Raw genomic sequence first — 21708 nt, forward strand, 5'->3', positions numbered from 1 at the left:
TCCCACAGAGGAAGGCAAGAGAGAGAGAGAGAAGACAAAGGCGGGACAAGGAGATATGAGAGAGAGGAGTAGGAGGAGGAGAGAAAAGGAAAGAGAGACAGACACACAGTTCCACTGCCCAAAAAGGCAACAGAGATTCCCTGACCCGCCGCCATAGACAAAGAACAAGTAACTCCCATCCAGGGCACCCTCGACAACACACCATCTCTCTAGAGCACTGGTCACCCGGTGGCATACCTACCACACAGCCCGTGGAGTCCACTTTGCGGTCCGACACACACTTGAAGTTACGGGTGCAGCCACCGTTGTTGCGTGAGCAGTCTCGGACTGGTCCAAAGGAAGAGAGCAGGTCATTGATGGTTTCGAAGTAGGTGGACAACATCGCTTCTTCCCTTGGAGAGAAAAGGCACTGTTAGAACTGGCGACCGAGCAGACCCTACGGGTGGCCAAAGGGGGATAACTAGATGGAACGTTTTACATGAAATATTTATGTGAAATATGCTCTGTCTTTGAAGCTAAACTGTTTCATTGGCCGAGTTACAGACCTCAGTAAAGGGATGAATTCCACCCAATGGACATAATTCCTACCCACCACACGGGGCTTCTGCTTTCAATGCTACAGTGAGTGGCTGGGTTGTTTGCAGTGTCCAGTAACCCATTTTAGAGGGAAGACAAGAGGGTGGGATTCAGGGGCAGCTCTATGTATTTTGCCGCCCCAAGCATGGCAGTCAGGCGGCTTTCGGCAGCATGCCCGCGGGAGGTCAGCTGGTAACGCGGATTCAGCGGCATGCCTGAGGGAGGTCCACCGGTCCCGCGCCTTCAGCGTACCTGTCGCCAAACTGCTGCCGAAACTGCCCCCACCTCCTATCTGCCCCCCCCCCGCCCCGGGAATCCTGCCCCATCCATACCTCCCTGCTCCCTGTCTCCTGACTGCTCCCGGACCCTCGCCGCACCATCCAACCCCTCCTCTCATTCCTGACGGCCCCTCTGGGACCCCTACCCCATCCAACCACCCCTTCTCTCTGACCCCTGACTGCCTCCGGAACCCCTGCCCCTGACTGTCCCCTGCTGCCCCATCCAAACCCCCTCCTTCCTGATTGGCCTCCTGGGACTCCTGCCCCCATTCAACCCCCTGCTCCCTGCCCCCTTACCACAATGCCTGGAGCACCTGTGGCTGGCGGTGCTACAGCCGCGCCGCCCGGCTGGAGCCAGGCCACGCCACCACCGCCACCACGCAGCACAGAACACAGGGTCAGGCCGCGGCTCTGCAGCTGCGCTGCCCCAGGAGTTCATAGCCCTGCCGCCCAGAGCATTGCGCCAGCGGCGAAGCGAGCAAGCTGAGGCTGCGGGCAAGGGGGAACAGCGAGGGAGGGGCCAGGGGCGAGCCTCCCGGGCCGGGGCCGGGCAGGACGGTCCCGCGGGCTACAGTTTGCCCACCTCTGTCTTAGAGCACAGTCCATTTTGCAGGTAGCAAAGAATTCAGGGCTGAATGTGTTCTTCCCATTCGATTCCTGTCAGAGGGGGTTGGGATCTTTGTTGAGAGCACTAAGCACTTACAGAGTGTTTTTCTTCAAAGTGTTCTCCAAATATTAACTCATCCCTGTAACACCTAGGGGAAGTAGATATGTTCACGCTGTTTTACTGACGGGACACTGAGGCACAGGTTGGTGAAGTGACTTGCTCTAGGTCACAGAGTCACTCCCTCTGTTATTTCCTGCCCATGTTTCATACGTCTCTTGGGTCTCTTTGTATTAGGGCTGGTCTATACTGGGTACTGAATCAGCAAAGCTATGTCCCTCAGGGTTATGAAAGTCACACCCCTACGAGACAAGGCCATGCTGACCTTACCCCCAGTGTAGAAAGCGCTGGGTCGACGGAAGAATTTTTCTCCTGACATAGCTATTGCCTCTCGGGGAGAACCCCTCCTGTTGCTGTTGTGAGGCCAGGTCTACACTAGGAAATCAGGTCAGTATAACTAGATCATCCAGGGGTGTGAAAAATCGACACCTCTGAGCGATGCAGTTAAACCAACCTAATCCCTGGTGCGGACAGCACTCAGTCGATGGGAGAATCTAGCTACCACCTCACGGGGAGGTGGATTATCTACACCAACGAGAGAAGCCCTCCCATCGGTGTAGGCAGCATCTTCACTGAAGCCCTACGGCTGCACCATTTTAAATGTAGACAAGCCCTGAGTGTCTACACTGTAGTGTTTTCAGTGTAGACATAGCATTGTTGCGCCGTCATCACTAGGGTTTACAACTCCTCTCACGGGTGTGTCTGGGTGTAGGGGGAGAAAGAGGATGAGACGTCTCACAGCTCCAGTGCAGCTGGGATTCCAGGGTCAGATCCTCGGCAGGCATCAATCACCGTAGCCCCAATGACTGGAGGCGGAACGGGTGTGCAAAGCCGAGATGGCCCTTCTATCGTGTTGTGCTTGCACCAGAGCGATGAGGATGGAGGGCAAGCTGGGAGTTGGGGAGGGGGATCAATTCTCTCTTTTAATTAAATCTAGAAACACCAAATGAAAGAGGCTTTTGTGCCTCTTGTACGGCCGGTGATTTCTGCTGGCAGCGATTAGGGGAGAGGGGAGGGGAACCGCGCTCTCTGAAATTATGCCTGGTGTAATGGATCATCGCTGACAAAACAGGGGCAGTGGCTGATGAGCCTGAATGAGCCATTACATGTATTAAAATATTAACCTCCTCGGAAGCAGGGGGGGGAGGCAGAGAGATGGGGGAAGCGTTTAAATGTCACCTTTGAGACGAGCGGGGTGACAGCACCTTCTCCAGACAGAGAGGCTGTTTGGCTCCGGACGGATTGATTCTTCATAAATGTTTGTTACGTTGGCGTAACATTGCTACAACACGAAGGCCTGACAGGAGGAAATGTCACACCGAGGAAAGGACGGGCGGCAAGCTCAGAGGGAGCTGGGAGCAAACTTTGCTTTTGCTGCATCTGAGCAGGGCTGCTCATCTCTCTGGAGCCAGACTCTGCGCTCCACAGACACGGACACGCTCAGCTTTCCTTTTGTAATGTTGGGGTGGATTTCAGTGCCGCAATATTTAATTAAACAGCTCACACAACAAGACAGGGTCAGACGGTGTCACAGGCAGCGGGTGATTTTCTACACAGAGAGCTCTGCCTCTGCACATCAGTCCTGAGCTGCAGCCCCCTGCTATTCCAGTCCTAGGACCCCCACCCTCCCTGCCAATGCCCTTCAATCCCAACCTGCACCCCTCTGCTATTCCAGTCCTAGGACCCCCACCCACCCTGCCAATGCCCTTCAATCCCGACCTGCAGCCCTCTGCTATTCCAGTCCTAGGACCCCCACCCACCCTGCCAATGCCCTTCAATCCCGACCTGCAGCCCTCTGCTATTCCAGTCCTAGGACCCCCCACCCAGCTATACCAATGCCTTCAATCCCGACCTGCACCCCTCTGCTATTCCAGTCCTAGGACCCCCCACCCAGCTATACCAATGCCTTCAATCCCGACCTGCAGCCCTCTGCTATTCCAGTCCTAGGACCCCCACCCACCCTGCCAATGCCCTTCAATCCCGACCTGCACCCCTCTGCTATTCCAGTCCTAGGACCCCCCACCCAGCTATACCAATGCCTTCAATCCCAACCTGCAGCCCCCCTGCTATTCCAGTCCTAAGACCCCCACCCACCCTGCCAATGCCCTTCAATCCCAACCTGCAGCCCCCCTGTTATTCCAGTCCTAGGATCCCCAACCAGCTCTGCCAATGCCCCTCAATCCCGATCTGCAGCCCCCTGATATGCCAGTCCTAGGACCCCCACCCAGCTCTGCCAATGCCCCTCATTCCCGACCTGTAGCCCCCTGACATGCCAGTCCTAGGACCCCCACCCAGATCTTCCAATGTTTCCTTAGCCTCGCTCTACAGCACCTCCTGCTGTTCCAGAGCGGGGCCTCGCACAACATTTGCCAATTCACCTTCTCTCGGCCCTAATGCCCCACCATTATCCCAGTCCTTGGTTGCTCCAATGGTTCTGCAAACATACCCCATTGCTGACCCACAGCACCCCCTGCTGTTGTAAGGCCAGACTTTTTCACAGTTCTGTCAATGCACCTGCAGCCTGTGTCACCAAATGCCTAATCTGGCTGAGCCCCACTGCCCAGCCCTCCCCCCACAATTACACACGTCCATGCGCCTCTGCACTGACCTGAGAGTCTGTTACTAAGCGTGTCCCGAACAGACACTGCGCAGTGCATATTGGGAGATGGAAAAGCCCTTGACTAGGCCCTTGACTGACACCACCAGACCCATTTCTTCTGTGGGTCATTAGATGGGGCCCCAGACTCGGAATCCTTAATCTTATTCCTGGCTCTAACCCAGACTCATTGAGTGACCTTGGGCAAGTCAATTAAACTCTCTGAGCCCCAGTCAATCATAAAGGGAGGGTGGTGGCTAACGGCGCTCACTCACCGTGGAGAGCAGCAGGTAGAAAGCCACTATCTAAATGCTAAGCGTGCCGGGGAGGTGAGAAGCTAGTGCTCTGACATGCTGTACCATTCAACCTCTTCATCAAAATTTCACTGACCCCCCACCAACTATGCTGTTAGGTCTAGGAACAGTGTGAACGTTAAATGTCAGTGGTAATGCACCAAAGGGTATTAACTAAAAGACAAATCCAACCGGTTGCTTTATGGGCAATTCAACAAGACGTCTCCTGTCTGACTGAGGTTTAGATCAAAAGCTTCTTTCTCCCGCTCCCGGCCTATGGCTGGTTTCTGGAGAACTGACACCTCGCCCAGAACTCATTTCACCCTGTCAGTCTGAGCCAGATGCTTGGGTTTACACTGGAAATAACTACAGATAACAGATTCTGACATGTCCCATTGCTAAGACATGCCCTTTGAGGTCTGTGTCACTCAGGGAGAGATGCTAATGCTCAAGTCAAGATGGAGAGCAAGAGCTGTGCCTGATCTGGAGTGTTTAGCAGCATGGGCAGAGAGGGGAGGGAAGAGCCCCTCTCTGAGCACCTGGAGAGGAAATGCATCTTCTAAATCAGGAAGGTTTCAGCAAGAACCTTTTCTCCTTCCCAAAGACAGGCACTGCAGCATCCCCTGAGCCAGAGGCACATTTATTTCTGCACAAACACCTGAAATCCAGGCCACCTGGTCACCTTGACCAAGGGGGGCTGAGTTTTTCATCCAGGAGAGCTCATGCAGCCACTGCAAACTGAATCTCTGACTGCTGTGCTTCATGCCACCATGCTGTCCAAGCATATGCACTCATCCTTGTGCCTGTCTGCTTCCAGCACTTACGGTTCTATGCTCCCAAGGGAACAAAACACATCTGTTCCCGTACAGCTCTGTGTTTGTCCCCTTGTTAACCACATCACTGCTGGCCTCTCCCCCCTGACTGCTGGGGTGGCTACATTCCACTGACGGCCATGTGAAAATCTGGGGTTCAGAACACCAGGCCATCACGTCTCATCTCCTGCTTCTGTTGAGCGACAACACCCATTGTTCAGAGGACAGTGGAAGGGAGACTGAGAGTGGAAGGGGGGCGGGGGGAGTCTAGCCAACTGTGTATAACTGTACATTAGGAGAAATAATCCCTCCTTACCTCAGATCAGATAAGCCGCAGCAGCAGCATGGGACTGGATTATCCTTGATGTTTGATTCTGACTCCCTGCAGCAGTGAGTTCCACATGTTGCCTCAAAAAATGTTTCTCCTCTTTGTTCTACATTTGCTGTTAATTTCACTGCGTGACCCCGTGACCTCTCATAACAGGAAAGGATACTAAAGAGGGACTCCTCAGTTTGCACTCTGCTGTTCTGTATCTCAGAAACGTCAAGTAAGTGCCCTCTGACTCCTCTCTGGCCCCGGCGAAATAACCCTAGTTTATGCAATCTCTCATGTATGTCAATTTCTGCCTGGGCCCTAACCATCCACTGCAACGCCATGCCCGTCCCATATCCCAGCTCCCAGAATGCTACACCTATACTGGGAATTCCCCGTGCGATGTGGGTCAGAAATATCTGATACACAGAGCAACTTTTGGATCCCAATGCGAAGAACATTTCAGAGTTTGTGAGCAAATTTCTGCTTCCTGAGACCTCTCCCCACCAGAAAAAGGCATATGTTTAAATGAAATGCGCCTGCCTCGCTGCCAACCCTGCTGCGAGCCCCTGTAATACAAGGCTCTCTGACTATTTATATGGCAACACATTCTTTGCATGATATCCAGAGACACTTGTTTTTGTCCAGGCTTCACAATGGTTCCTGAGTCAGATCGCAGCTTCCATTGTTCCCCTGGCAGCGTGCCATTTCCCACTGCCTGCACTTGCTTTGACTACTCGTTTGTAAATACTCTTCTCTTCTCCTTCCCCACCGCGCCGCATCCTCCTCCCTCACCCCGTCATTAATAAAACAGCATCAGTGACAAATACTGCTGGGGGTTACTTATTCATGAAACATCAGTGCCAAGCAATTCAAAAAGGCCCCAAAGCACTCGTCCCAGAACAAGCTCATCACGCCAGTCTCCTGAGCTTCACAACAACCCTTTCTCCTGGGTGGATTCCCCTCAGCTGCCCTCTCCTCTGTGCCTGCTCTGTCCCTAGGCTAACCGCTGGTGAGACCCCGGTACATCCCCGGCATCGGCTGCCCTGTGGTCTACCAACAGCACTGGAGACACACGTCCCAGAGGCAGTGAATGCTGAGTGGAGATGGGGCCGCTGCATGCTCTGTGAACTTCAGCATCCCCCCTTTCTGCGTAGGGAACGGCACCCCCCACCCCCATACGCTAGACAACAAAGGAAAGGCACAAGCAGAGAGGGCGACATCTTCGTCCCCAAACACAGAGCTGTCTTCTCTTTATCCCACCAATAGCGGCTATGCCCACAAAGGGGGTTCCCCACTGCCCAACCCCCTGCCACTCCCCACCCCAGCCATACCTAGAAAGGGTGCTCCCCACCCTGACCCGACCCAGAGAAGATGTTCTCCACTGTCCATCCCCCCAACCCTTCACCAGCCCTGGGTATTCCCAGAGAGGGTGCCCTCTACTGCCCAGCCCCATACTGCTCCCACACACGCTGAGAGGAGTCGCCTTCCACTGTTCTCTTTTTGGATACAAGGCACCTTTTTGCTGTCCCCCCACCCCAACAGGGAAAGCCCCGTGGGACACGACCTTTATCCGCTGCTGTTGTTTGCCTTCTAATGAGCTGCTTGGTGGATTCCCCAGCACGGAACCGGCAGATCCCCGGGATGACAGGAAGCAACCAGGCTGCGTGTTAGAGGTGGAAATTAACCAGGCTGACCCAGGGCAGCAGTGGAGTTGGCTGGCAGTGAGCAGCTGGGATGAACCACGCCCTGGGGCAATAACTTTCACACCCGCTTAATGCACACAGCTGACGTGGAGTTCTGTCCCTGCCCCCTGCCTCAGCCCTGCGCACAGTCCACGAATGCCTGAAGTGCCATTCCTACAACTGTGTTTTAGCCACTGGGGCAGGGAAGTGGCAGCCATTGTGGGCAGGAGGCAGAACTGCACGGGTGCCAGCGGTCTGTGAGCTGGGGTATACATTCAGGACTACAGAGTGCAATGCACAGAGAAGCTCTCAGTGATGGCAATGGCAGGTATGCACAAAGATTAGGTGTAGCAGGTGACAATCCTGCAGTGATTACAGCCAAACACCTAGGGGTTTGACATGCCTCCATTTTTGGGTGCCCGTTTGAGATGATTTAAAAGGGACTGGTTTTCAGAACGTGCAGCGCATCTACCCTCCGAAAAGCAGACCTCTTTCAGGTATCTCAACGTCAGTGCCTGGCGTCAGTGCCTCACTTCAGCCACCCCATCACTTTTCGCCTTCAAAAATAGAATGTGATCATGTAATTAAAGACGGTCTGACGCCGCATTCACCTAATTACGCATACGCCAGTGGGCCTAATTGCAGTGGCACAGGAAACCTTAACTGTGGAATTTCCTAACGTTTATATATCGCCCCCTCTCCCATATAGATCCAGTATTGTCAAAGCTGCCAAGGGGAGGCGGCCTACCCAATTCCCATTGATTGTAGTAGGCATCCAAATATCTTAGGTGGTTTTAAAAATATCAGCCATATAGGCCAGATCCTAAGTTGGGGAAAATCAGTGTAGCCCCATTGACTTCGGACAATTAACTTCAATGCAAGTAGGCAGGTTTACCCCAGCTGGTTCATATGAATTTTCCTTAGTACTGCCATGTCTATTTATAGTAGACCTTATAAGCCCCAATATGGCAAATATATATAACCGTGGTTCAAAGTGTGACAGGTTCCCTACAAGTCTGTAGTAATATACTAGAGATTCAATAAATCCAGCGCTGCATTCACTGCATTTAGAAGCTTATCCTGGCAACCAGAAACTTAATTAAAATAGAAAAAAAGCCCAGAGTCTGTAGGAGACATCAAATTCATCCTTGGGGATCCCAGGATCTAGGGGTGAAACTGACGTTTGTTTAGTTATCTGGGACTGATCCTATGATGCTCTGCATAAGGAATTCCCATCAGGCAAGTGGCCTCTTTCATGGTAAAGTAACAAACGCACAGAAGGGGAGAGCGCTCAGTGATGTCACATGCAAGGGGTGGGGCCAAATCAGTGATGTCATATAAAGCTAAGCAAGCCAACCATTATTTTTTTTTCTTTGCCTTAGCAAAGAATCACGATCCCCTCTTCAACCCTGAACAAGCGAAGTGCAAGTAAGACGTCCTCGCTATACACTGACACATGCCTGGTCTCCTAGGCAACCTTTGCTAGAAGAGATTTAAGAAGAGGCACATGAGCGCTAATATAGATGATAAACCACAGTCAATAAGAGTCTTGTGATTTGCATGTCTCAGTTCCCAGTTCACTGCAGCTATCATGGCGCATAATTATTCTCAGATTCAGTACATTCGATTTCATGGGTGGCAGCACCTTTTTAAAAAAGTTTGTGCGTTTCCAGAGATCAGTGGCTTGATGATAAAACATGGAACACTTGGTTCAGAGCACAGTAAATTCCAGCTTTTGTCAGGGCGATAAGTGAAAGTTAACCACATCAGAGGATGAAGGTCTAGAACATAGCGATGGGATTTCTGAGACCTATTCCTCTAATCCTGCTCACATCCTAGAACACACACATCCACAGAGATCACTAACACTTTCTCCCGGCTGCTCCAGAGCACTGGAAAACTGGTGGTGAGGGTGGAACAAACCTTGGTTTTCTTGGTACAAAATGGTTTGAGTTTAACCCAGATCCCAATGGATGGTTGGGACCATAAGGCACAGATATAGGGCTTGATTCTCATTTAAATTAATGCTTCTTTATACCGCTCTGGAAATGTAAAGTAGTCATAAGTTACTCACATGATGAGAACTCAATCCTGCCACAATTAAATAGGTGCATATCCTTGCTGTTCACCCATATGTGTTTGAGGAACTTATTGGGTTTAGCACTTGCAGAATCAGAGCCTTAGAATATCTACTCTTTAGGGTTGGAGACATGACTTCCTCTGTGTTTGGAAAGTGCCTAGCATATGTTGAGTGCTATCAAAATCTGATGAGGTTCAACAAGGACAAGTGCAGAGTCCTGCACATAGGACGGAAGAATCCCATGCACTGCTACAGACTAGGGACTGAGTGGCTAGGCAGCAGTTCTGCAGAAAAGGACCTAGGGGTTCAGTGGATGAGAAACTGGATATGAGTCAACAGTGTGCTCTTGTTGCCAAGAAGGCTAACGGCATTTTGGGCTGTATAAGTAGGGGCATTGCCAGCAGATTGAGGGACATGATCATTTGCCTCTATTCAGCATTGGTGAGGCCTCATCTGGAGTACTGTGTCCAGTTTTGGGCCCCACACTACAAGGAGGATGTGGAAAAATTGGAGAGAGTCCAGCGGAGGGCAATAAAAATGATTGGGGGCTGGAGCACATGACTTATGAGGAGAGGCTGAGGGAACTGGGCTTATTTAGTCTGCAGAAGAGAAGAATGAGGGGAGATTTGATAGCTGCTTTCAACTACCTGAAAGGGGGTTCCAAAGAGGATGGATGTAGACTGTTCTCAGTGGTAGCAGATGACAGAACAAGGAGTAATGGTCTCAAGTTGCAGTAGTGGAGGTTTAGGTTGGATATTAGGGGGAAAAAAATCACTGGGAGGGTGGTGAAGCACTGGAATGGATTACCTAGGGAGCTGGTGGAATCTCCTTCCTTAGAGGTTTTTAAGACCCGGCTTGACAAAGCCCTGACTGGGATGATTTAGTTGGGGATTGGTCCTGCTTTGAGCAGGGGGTTGGACTAGATGACCTCCTGAGGTCCCTTCCAACCCTGATATTCTATGATTCTATGACAGGGGTGGGCAAACTTTTTGGCCTGAGGGCCACATCGGGTTTCCAAAATTGTATGGAGGGCTGGTTAGGGGAGGCTGTGTCTCCCCAAACAGCCAGGCATGGCCCGGTCCCCGCCTCCTATCCGACCTCACAGCTTCTCGTCCCCTGACGGCTCCCCAGGACTCCTGCCCCATCCAACTCCCCTGTTCCCTGTCCCCCGACGGCCCCCCCGGGGCTCCTGCCCCATTTACCACCCCCTGTTCCCTGTCCCCTGACCACCACCCCCAAACTCCCCTGCCCTCTATCCAACCCCCCTGCTCTCTGCCCCCTTACCGTGCAGCACAGAGCACCGGTGGCTGGCGGTGTTACAGCTGCACTGCCCAGGCCGCGGCTCTGCAACTGTGCTGCCCAGCCGCCCAGAGCATTGCGGTGCAGCGCACTGAGGCTGTGGGGGTGGGGGGACAGCAGGGGAGGGGCCGGGGGCTAGCCTCCCCGGCAGGGAGCTCAGGGGCTGGGCAGGAGGGTCCTGCAGGCTGGATGTGGCCCGCAGGCCATAGTTTGCCCACCTCTGTTCTATGATCACAATCTAAATATTGATTAATGTTAATAAGAATTATTCCCTACCCACCCAGACAGAGCCGCTCAAAATCAAGTGTTGTCAGCGCTCATAATTTTATCATGTCTTGCATACTTGTTTTCCTTAAAGCTGCAGCTTCTGGAGTCGTGATTATGTGAGAATCTGTGCTTTCATTTTTTTCTCCCAGTATGTTTCCAGTCCTCGTGGTTGCAGAGAAAAACTGGAAAATGTGACCCTCTAAATGCTCAAAACCCAGAAAGCAAATAAAAAAGACTTCCAAAATTATTGTTGTTTTAAATCTTATGATTTTGGAGGTACCTGGCTTGTGATTTTTGAACACTTGGGGGTGGTGACACCGGCTAGGCTACATATGCTGAGTAGTGAAAGGAACAGCTTGGAGCAGTGAGATACCTGTTCGCCTAAACGACAATGATCACTTAGGAAAACTCGCAGGAAAGGTTATCTGCAGCTGCACAATATTAATAATTTAAATCATTAATATGAGAAAAAAAAGATGCGTCCATTCAACAAATAACTGGCAGCAGTAATATTTAGTAACTGATGGTAATTGTAAAGAGCGACAAAGAGTCCTGTGGCACCTTATAGACTAACAGACCTATTGGAGCATGAGCTTTCGTGGGTGAATACCCACTTCGTCAGATTCTTTGTCGCTTTTTACAGATCCAGACTAACACGGCTACCCCTCTGATACTTGATGGTAATTGAACACTAATTAACTCATTTACTGAGTTATGTATTTACTCAGTCAATAAATAAATAAATATATAAAAACCTCTACCTCTATAATGGCAGAGGTTTATATGTAATTTGAAGCAGTGCATAATTTACAAAAATGTAAATGGAAATTACTAAGTGATTTCTTTTTGCTTATTAATATTTTTATTAGTCTTAAATTTGCCAAGCAATTCCCCCCACCATCCGTCCTCTCAAAATGTTAATTTTAAGTTCAAACTAAATCTTAGTAAGTAGCATAATTGTTTTGCTTGGACTCCGTAATTAAAATGCACTGTGTAATTTTCTCTCCCCTGAAGCCTGTGAACCAGACACTGCGATAACATGCCGATGAGTGGGTTATAAAAAAAAATATCAAAATGAGTTGTCTATGCTGCTCTGTGACATAGGAGGACATGTTGAATCCAGGGTAAAGGGGTGTGGTTCATGACAGTGGCAAGATTTCGATCCAAAACCCACCAAACAACAGCCTTCCAACATATCAAAGGTTGTTATAGAGAGGACAACGATCAATTGTTCTCTATGTCCACCGAGGGTAGGACAAGAAGGAATCAGCTCAATTCACAGCAAGGGAGATTTAGGTTAGATATTAGGGAAAACTTTCTAACTGTCAAAGGGAGTTAAGTACTGTTCCAAGGGAGGCTGTGGAATCCCCATCACTGGAGGGTTTTCAGACCAAGTTAGACGAAACACCTAGCAGGGATGGTCTAGGAGGTTTACTTCGTCCTGCCTCAGTGAGGGGGACAGCCTAGATGATCTCTCAAGGTCCTGTCCAACCCTCCATTTCTATGATTCTATGGGCTGGTCTACACTGAAAACTTACATTGGCATAGCTATGTACATCTCTCAGGGGTGTGAAAAATCCACACTCCCAAGGAAAGTAGCTATGACAACCTAACCTGCAGCATAGTCACTGCTAGGTTGATGGAAGAATTCGTCTGTTGACCTACCTCCCACCTCTCAGGAGAACCCCTCCTGTGGCTGTAGTGTCCACATTGAAGCACTGTAGCGTATTAAGTGTATGTCTCAAGCTATGTCTACACTACAATTAGACACCCACAGCTGGCCCGTGCCGGCTGACTCGGACTTGCTGGCCTTTGGCTTAGGTAGTGCAGATGGTCAGACTTGGCTGGAAACTGGGCTCTAGAACCCTGATAGGTGGGAGGTTCCCAGAGAGCCTGAACCCAATTAAACAGTCCCACCCTTTGACCGAGCCCCACAAGCGCAAGTCAGCTGGCACGGGCCAGCTTTGGTGTCTAGTTGCAGTGTAGACGTACCCAGAGACGGTGTAAAAACCCCTGTTAAACCTCAATGGGCTTTGGAAAAGGCCCCAAAGGAAGAAACCAACTCCTATCAATTAAAACAAAACAGCCCCACTGAACTGTGCTGGTGTCTCACCACAATGTACTTCCTTGTATCCTGAATGATGGGGGGAAAGGGGCTTAACTCTGGGTAAAATGGGCTTCCACCCCTAGTGAAAGTTGGGTTATTGAGGGGGAGAGGAAGCAGAGGGTGTTGCAATGATTCCTAAGAAGCTCAAACTCTGGCCCAAGACTCTCATATAGTGACTGGTGAGAGAAACAATCACATATGGTACTTGGAGACTGCTCTGAGCCTGGTGTCAGCTCACTTCAGAGCCCCCACCCAAGGAAAGCCAGGTGACTAGACAGGGACAAACTTCCTGCAGGGAGAGGAGAAAAGAGTGGGGCCAGCTCCATCCCGGTTGCTGTTCATCTCCCCTGCGGCCAGTCTATACACGTTGATCTAGTTCTTTATCTACCCACCTTGAAACCCACTAAGAACCCAATTTACCAGAGATTCTCAGAACTGAAAGAAAACTCTACCCCTGCTCTCCTCCTCGCTCCTACTCAGGCAAGTCAGAAGCCCAAATCCTAGGTGGCTGGTGAATGTAGGACATCCAAAATCAATTAATAGTCAACTCAGACTCCCAGGCAGGCCAACCCTGGGTTCTCGGAAGGATGTAAGGAACACAACTGTAGCTCTACAAACCTAGGGATATATAGGGTAACACCTCACTGAGTGCACTATTGGAAGGTGTCCCCACACTACGGGGATGAGGGTGATATAAGAACCGATACAGAATTACACACACAAAAACTATGGTTAAAAGAACAGTATTAAGGTTGCAAAGTCTAGCACTCCAAAGTTAAGAAATGCCAGAATTAAAGTGAGCCATGGCACCTTAATTCACCCCCTTGTGCGTCTGCATTATGATACAGTCTTTAATTACATGAGCACCTATTTGTTCTCCCACAGGACTCCTGGTTTGTTCAGTGCACACGATGGATGGTGCTCTGTTTGGACCAGATATTTAATGCTCCTACAGATGTACATAGGAGCCTAATGGGATTTTAAAAAAGCACCTACGTGCCTAACTCCGATTGAAAGGAATTGGAGTTAGACGCCACGCTGCGCCACATGACTCCCAGTCTCCTTGCCCAGCCACTCCCAGTCATAACTTCTCTTCCCCCTCCAATTCCTTTCTGACCAAACTCCTTGCCCCAGTCCTTGCCTTTACCTCCCACCCCAAGTCTGGCTCTTGTGCCCTCTGCATTCAAATCCGGAAACTTCCATCTCCATGCTGCTTGGGTGCCCGCGGAGGGGGGTCATTGAGAGCACAGGAGAAATAGGCTTCCTTGCTCTCGGACCTGATGCCAAGCCCCATTCCAGCCCAAAGCAGTTGGGAGCAGCCTTTACAGGGACACTCCGGCTTCACCCTGTACTGGAGCACGCACCGTCATTCTGTGGGGATGGTGCGCACACAGTCTGGTGAGCATTAGGCACAATGAGGGCATGGAGCATGCTCAGTGAGGATGGACTCTTTGGAGATTTTTGTCGCTAGACTAGAAGTCTCTATTGAGCATGTGCAAACTGCAATTTTTCAGAGGCTTATAACTTAACCAAATGTAGGCTGATTTTCACGGGCACAGCAAAAGGCACATCCCTGACACAACGGCAATCCCTGTGCCAAATGTCAAGGCCCTGTTCCAAAGCATGGGGGCACTAAAGCTGTTCCAAAAAGAGGCCACCGGAATGGTTCAACATGGCCAATGCAACATTTTCCTCTAGCCTTATTCTTGCAAATGGCTGAACAGTTTTGGCTGAAATTTTCCTAAAAGGTTTAGCTTGAGGCAGACACCCGGCATGGAAAATTTCAGAACAGTCAAAGTTTGGCAGAGTTATAAGCAAGTAAAAATAGGATTTTATAATGGGAGGTATCAGGCAACCTTAGTAATAGATGGTGCTTCTAGCCCTGCCTACAATCGAACAGAAGAGAAGAGAACCGAACCAATTATTCAGGGGACTGATTCTATTTCGATTGTAGTTCAATGGCAAAAGCTCACATCAGCTTCACCGGTATAGGATAAGATCCTCAGGCAACACTCCGTCTCACACGTATCCATTCTGAACAAGGCCATAATTAAACAGGTGGGACATGGAAGGGAGTTGATCATCGGATCACCTTTTTCTTTTCTGGCCTCTCAAAATAATTAGCATCCAGCAAACCCAACATGTAAGATCACTGCTCATTCATCACTCCCCCAAAAAAACAGCTGCTCATTCATCTGTCACAAGCTAATGACCTGCATTCCCCCCTGCAGAAGGCTCTCTGGACTTTCTGTCTGACTTCCCTCCAGCCCCAATTTACTATTCAGTGAAGGTTGGGAGGAATAAGAATTAAATATTCTCCTGCCACTTTGCATACTGCCCTGCTGTGGATTAATGGGTAGTTTGCGCACACAGAGGTATGGTCCACACTGCTGCCATGGTAACCACATCAGCTAGCGATTTGGCCAAAATACATGAGAAACCCATTGCGGAGCTCCGGGCTTCAGCCTGATTACAGTGATAGATGGTCTTCCCCTCCTCACCCACAAGGACGCACTCACTCAGCTGAGGTCTGCATGGGGAGAAGGCCTGAGGAAGTCACAAGAAGAGACAAAGGTAATCACTTAAAGTGGAACACTGTGGAGTGAGCTTCAGGGGAAAGGCCACATGCACCATGTTAACCCCAAAATGAGGTTGGCCCCAGTAATGAGGACACACGTCTAAATCCTTGGGAGATCTGGGTTCTACTTTACGTGCTTCCCCCCTCTCTGCCTTGCTTTCCCTGGCTGTAAAATGGGAATAATTATACTCCATCCACTACTGTAAAGAGCTTTTCACAATCTGAAAGGTACTATGAGTGCTAGGCATTACTGTACAGACACACTCATCTTCATGCCACGTACAGGTGTGAGTAGTCACTTTTTCTCCCTCGATTATCCTGGTCTTCCTCAAAATGCAGTGTGGGAAACTTTTCTGTTCCAATGGGCTGCTCTACAGATACACTGGTATTTGAGGTCAATTAAGGAAAGCGATGGGATGTCATATTTGGTAGAAAACAAACAGGGAAAAAGTTTCCTCCGCGTTTCCCAGGAACTTAGCTACTCTCTCTCTCTCTCTCACACACACACACACACACACACACACACACACACACACACACACACACACACACACACACACACACACACACACACACACACCCCCCAGCCCCAAGCCCGGCCAGCTCTCATTATGCTGCTGCTGCTGCTTTTTAAATCCATATAAAGTGTTTGGATGCAGCAGCGATCAGCACTTTTGAAATGCCAATAGAACTGGACGAGATAAATAGGAAGTGGCCAGTAGTGCAGGAGGAGCAGACGTCTACACCCCGATTTTTCACAGCTGCTGAGCGCCTGACGCGCCCATCGATTCGCTGGGAGCAGCGGCTGCCAAGGCACCTCCAACAATCTGGCGATTAGCAATCACCGAAAGTTCAATCTATTGAGGGGGGAAAAAAGAGTAGTCAGCACTACGCCACTGGATTTTAGGGCACCTTCTCCCTCCCGCCTGCTACTCGCAGGGGAGGGGAGGAAGCGGGTGTTCAGATTGTGACTAGACTTGTTCCAGAAGAGGTGTGGGACATTTCATCTCTCCGCAGGTGGAACTGTCCTTAAAGGAATGAACCCGTCAGCACTACACTAGACACTGCTACATGAATGGAAGAATTCTTCACTCTTGAGAAAACCCTCTTCCATCACCGGAGTAAGTGTCTACACTACAGAATTACCGCTGCTGCTGTACCATTGTAGTGTAGACATGCCCTAAGCACTGGAAACTTACATCGTCTAGCTAAGTCTCACAGGGGTGTGAAAAATCCACACCTCTGAGAGACATATGCCGACCTAATCCCCGGTGTAGACCTAGCTACCCCCTCTCAAGGAGGAGGATTAATTAAAGGTGTAGCAGTTCAAGACTAGGCATACCCAAAGTTTAATTTCATTCTTAAAAAGGGATGGCGGTGGCGGGGGACGGGCAATGGCGATTGGGGAATTGTTTGTAGACAAGAGGCAGAAAGGAGTTTAGGAATCAGGGATGGAACCCTGAATATTATTTTCTAGAGGGCACTTCAAAACCTAGTCCATGCACTGCGTTTTACAAAACGCTGTTCAACAGGGCTGGTTACTAGGGAGGCTTCTATGCAAATAGATATTAAAATCCTTTGTTCTTCTACAACGACTTCCATCAGATGCTCTCAAAGCACTTTTTAAAAGTAGATAAATGTCACCGTTCCACAGATGGGGAAACGGAAGCAGAGACATTACTGAAGGCTACATTTTCAAAAGTGGACCCAACTTTACACATTTAAGGTATGTCTTCACTGCAGTATTAACTTGGGTTTTACCCCAAACCCCACTACTGCCCCCACACAAACTTCTGGGCTAGTCAGCCCAGCTGGGATAGTGGGTGAGAGCCTGGGCTCCATTTTAACTTGGGCTGCCTGCAACATATTCACTTTGTAGTGAGGACACAGGCTAAAAGCTAAATCACTTGAGCGTTGACAGTCCTCCATGCCTTCCCCCTGGAGGACACACAATTGCCTGGGAAAGAATCTAACAGCATCAGATCACAAAGAACCCTGGGATAGATAAGCTCAGTGAGGATACAGTAATGCAGGTTGGGCTTTGCAGGGGAAACGCTCACACGCGGGCTAGGCTAATCCACGTGCCAATGGCCCAAATTACCTCTGCACTGAAGACATACCCTTACGGACAGATTTTTCAAAAGGACTCAGGTCCAGAGCCACAAAGGTATTTAGACTCTTGACTTCCACTGAAATTGGGTGCTGAGCCCTTCTGAAAGCTCCATTCCTCAGGGTCTGATTTCCAGAGGTGAGGAGCACCCAGAACTTCCTTGGACTTCAGCAGTCACGCCCTCGCCGCTCCACTGGTTGGGGACACGTGCAGTGGAGAGGAAATACTCTCAGCAGGGTGAGGGCAGGAAGGGTGAGAGGCAGGGTTTGCTGTGCTGAGGGAGGATGGTGCGGAAGTCATGGTAAGAGGAGGTTGTCAGTAGCAAACCTAGGAGGAGGCATGAAAATGTGGAATGAATATTCAAGTCATCTGGGTTTGTAGGGCAGGCTTAGGGAGTTAGGGGAGGGGCAGCTGGGGAGAGTGTAGAGGGCAAAAGATGCCTCAGGAAAGGATAGTGCCACGGTTAAGGTGCTAGCCTGGAACTCGGAAAATGTGGGTTCAGTTTCCAGCTTCGTCACAGACTTCCTGTGTGACCTCGAGCAAGTCACTTAGTTTTGTTGTGCCTCAGATCCCCATTCATTAAAAGACTGTGAGGTGCTCAGACACTATTAAATGGTCTACAGATGCTAGATATATAGGAAAGAAGAAAAACAAACAAACAAAAAACCCCAGGGCAAGCAATTATAAAGATGTGGGCTATGATCCCTTTGACCACTTGGCCTGCATGGGCAGACCTCTGTGCCCATGCTGGGCCCTACTGCCTGCTGTGGGGCTGCTTGCAGGGCGTGGCATTCAGGGCAGGATAGGAACTGAAATTATCAGATCTTTGGGGCAGGCGCTGTGCCTTCCCCGATGGGTGGAAAGCCCTGAGTGCAATCTAGACCAGTGGTTCTCAACCCGGCGTACGGGTACCCCTGGGGGTACACAGAAGTCTTCCAGGGGGTCCACCAACTCATCTAGATATTTGCCTACTTTTAAAACAGGCTACATAAACAGCACTGACAAAGTCAGTACAAACTAAAATGTCATGCAGACAATGACTTGTTTTATACTGCTCTCTATTATACACTGAAATGTAAGTACAATATTTATATTCCAATTATTTTATAATTATACAGCAAAAATGAGAAAGTCAGCAATTTTTCAGGAACAGTGTGGCTGTGACACTTTGGTATTTTTATGTCTGATTTTGTGAGCAAGTAGTTTTTAAGCGAGGTGAAACTTGGGGGTACGAGGGCCGACTCTAGGCACCAGCTAAGGAGGCAGGTGCCTGGGGCGGCAAATCTGAAGGGGCGGCACTCCGTCCGTTCTTGGGGCGGCACTCTGATTTTTTTTTTTTTTTTTTTTCCTTCAGCGGCAGTTCAGTGGCAGCTTTTAATTTTTTTCTTTTTCGGCGGCACTGCTGCGGCCGCTTTTTTTTTTTTCCTCCTTTGTTTCGGCGCTTGGGGCGGCAACAAAGGTAGAGCCGGCCCTGTGGGTCCGCAGGACAAATCAGTCTCTTGAAAGGGGGACAGCAGTCTGGAAAGGTTGAGAGCCACTGACCTAGACGACATCTTTGAAGTGTCAATTCCAGACCCTCCCGGAAGAATGGTAGCTTCTAGTGCAGATTAAGCCCCATACTGGAGTGTTCCACAACCAAACCACAGTCACAACCAGCACAGGGACAGCATCAACTCTAGGAATTCCTTCTCTGTAATGAGCTGGCTCGCAAGCTTGCCCCCAGCTGTTCAATTCCAGAGGCAACTGCTATGCATTTTTAGCCTTGCCTGAAGCCATACTGTGCAGGAAATGCTACCTAGTCATACCTGGGGCCAGGTGTATTCTAGAAAGGTAACCAGCAGGGAAAAGAAGAAAAAAAATAAGAATCTGGATCTGAGTTCCGTTGCATCCGTTTTTGTTCCTACAACCAAACTGGTTGCCACCGAGCCTGATGGCAGATGAAGAAAACATTGACTTTCTGCTTGAGTAAATAAACAAGACAAATTAAGTGGAGAAGTGAACATGGTAAAGTGATCATGATTTACTTGGGGGGTGGGTGGGAAGGAAGATGGTTAAAGGCAGAGAGCAACAGTGCCTGGGCTGTATCATAACCCAAGGTTCAGCTCCCCATTTTCACTCAGGTTTTGGGAGAGTTCCAGCCCAGATGAGGAACTTACTTTGTGTGGGCCTGTTTTGTGTGGATTTTTTTTTTTTGGGGGGGGGGGGTGTTTTTGTTTTTAACCAGGACAAACACTAATATTAAGCCGGTACAGCCGAAGAGACCAAATTTAGAGATTAATGTACAAGAATTTGTGTTAGCATAACTGCCACCTTCTAGTGCCAATTGCACGTTTGTTACACTGGGCACAGGCACCTGGGTGTGTAAACTACAAAACATTAGACACTCAGAGGCCCAGACCTCCAAAGTTACCTAGGAGCCTACCTCCCATGGGAATTACCAAGATTTCCAAAATGGACCATTGCTGCAATGGAATGCTAAACACTATTACACTGTCCAGTCACTAGGTGGCACTGCATGTAAAATACTTCATTTAAATGAACCTCAGCTTTACCTAAATAACATGGTGTCATGAGTAAACTAACACCAGAATCAGAAGGAAAACAGCAACAAAGGTTGCAAATAGAACAAAAAATGCAACAAAGATTGCAAGAGCTCATCAACCTGTCACTTTTCAATGCCGCAGAGAACTTCAGCTTTGACAAACTTTCACAATGGACAGATTGGAAGCAGATTGCAAATTGCAAACAAACTCCACTGGAAATCTACAGGTATCTTCTTTAATTTATGCTATGGGGAAGCAAGCAGAGCGTAGCTTTAAATCCTTTGACTTTACTGCAGTCAATCACAAAGATGACTATGAAAGGGTTCTGGCTATGTCTGATACATACTTTACACCTCAGAGAAATGTGGTTTATGAAAGAGCACGTTTTCACTAGAGAATTCAAGAACCAGGGGGAAATGTTGAATGTTTTATAAGAGCTCTGCATACATTGGCTGAAAACTGTGATTTGGGGAATGCGAAACATGAAAATATCAGAGAGAGACTGGTTATTGGGTTAACAGATAAAAACCTGTCACAGCAGCTACAAATGAACAGAGATTTAAGCAGTACAGATAGCAAAGCAGTCAGAATTAACAACAGAACAAAAGGCAGGAGCACCTTGAAAAAACCTGAAACTAGCTTAGAAGCTATAAACAGACACTTGAGTGTTAGAAGTCATTATCATAAAACCCCTGAGGCAAGGAGAGAGAATTCCCAGGCTAAGAGGGACAAATTCCAGCCTACATGCACAAGGTGTGGAAAAAAAGTCATATCTCAAGAGAGGATGCACTTCCAGCCAGAGGCGCTTGGTGTAATACATGCATGAACTATGGATATTTTGCAACTGTTTGTCACACCAAAACAGTCAGGGAGTTGGATTCATATTACAGACAATCAAAAGCCATTGTTTTTTGATCTATCATTTGTGATGACAGAGCCTATGGAGAGAGTGAAACTGGCTATTAATGGCAAGACTATTGACTTTAAAATTGACTCAGGAGCTGATGTCACAGAAGGGACTTACAATTACCTTCAACTCCTCCCAGAGCTGAAGTCACCTGACACAGCTCTGACTAGCCCTGGAAGTATTCTGAACTGCATGCGCCAGGTTCATCACCGAAACAACTGATAAAGACAAACGCTATGCATTCAGAGCGCATGTAATCAAAGGCTCAAAGATCAGCAACCTTATAAATCATAGCATGGCAGACATGATTGGCTGAGTAAGGAAGGTGGAAGAACTCGATGGAGGATTTGAGGATATCGGCGTTTTGAAAGGAGATCCAGTACAAATGAACTCAAGAGACAATGCAGTGTACAAACACTTCTACCAGGGAGACCTTGGAAGAGTGTAGCTGCAGATTTATGTAGATTCAGAGGACATCGTTACTTGCTCGTTATGGACTATTTTTCCAGGTATATAGAAATAATGTACTTGAAAGACATA

At 49.0% G+C, this 21708-nt stretch overlaps 1 protein-coding gene across 4 annotated transcripts in view; it reads right to left on the reverse strand.

The window, feature by feature from the left end:
* Positions 1 to 21708, reverse strand: part of ASTN2 (astrotactin 2) — a 631841-nt gene that overhangs the window by 290059 nt on the left and 320074 nt on the right. For all 4 annotated transcript variants that reach the window (XM_065572255.1, XM_065572253.1, XM_065572254.1 and 1 more), the window contains one exon: positions 242 to 392. In XM_065572255.1, coding sequence (XP_065428327.1) covers positions 242 to 392 — 151 coding nt within the window. The remainder of the gene's footprint in view (positions 1 to 241; positions 393 to 21708) is intronic.

The sequence above is a fragment of the Chrysemys picta genome, chromosome 18 (assembly GCF_011386835.1).
Source record: "Chrysemys picta bellii isolate R12L10 chromosome 18, ASM1138683v2, whole genome shotgun sequence".
Classification (NCBI taxonomy): domain Eukaryota; kingdom Metazoa; phylum Chordata; order Testudines; family Emydidae; genus Chrysemys; species Chrysemys picta.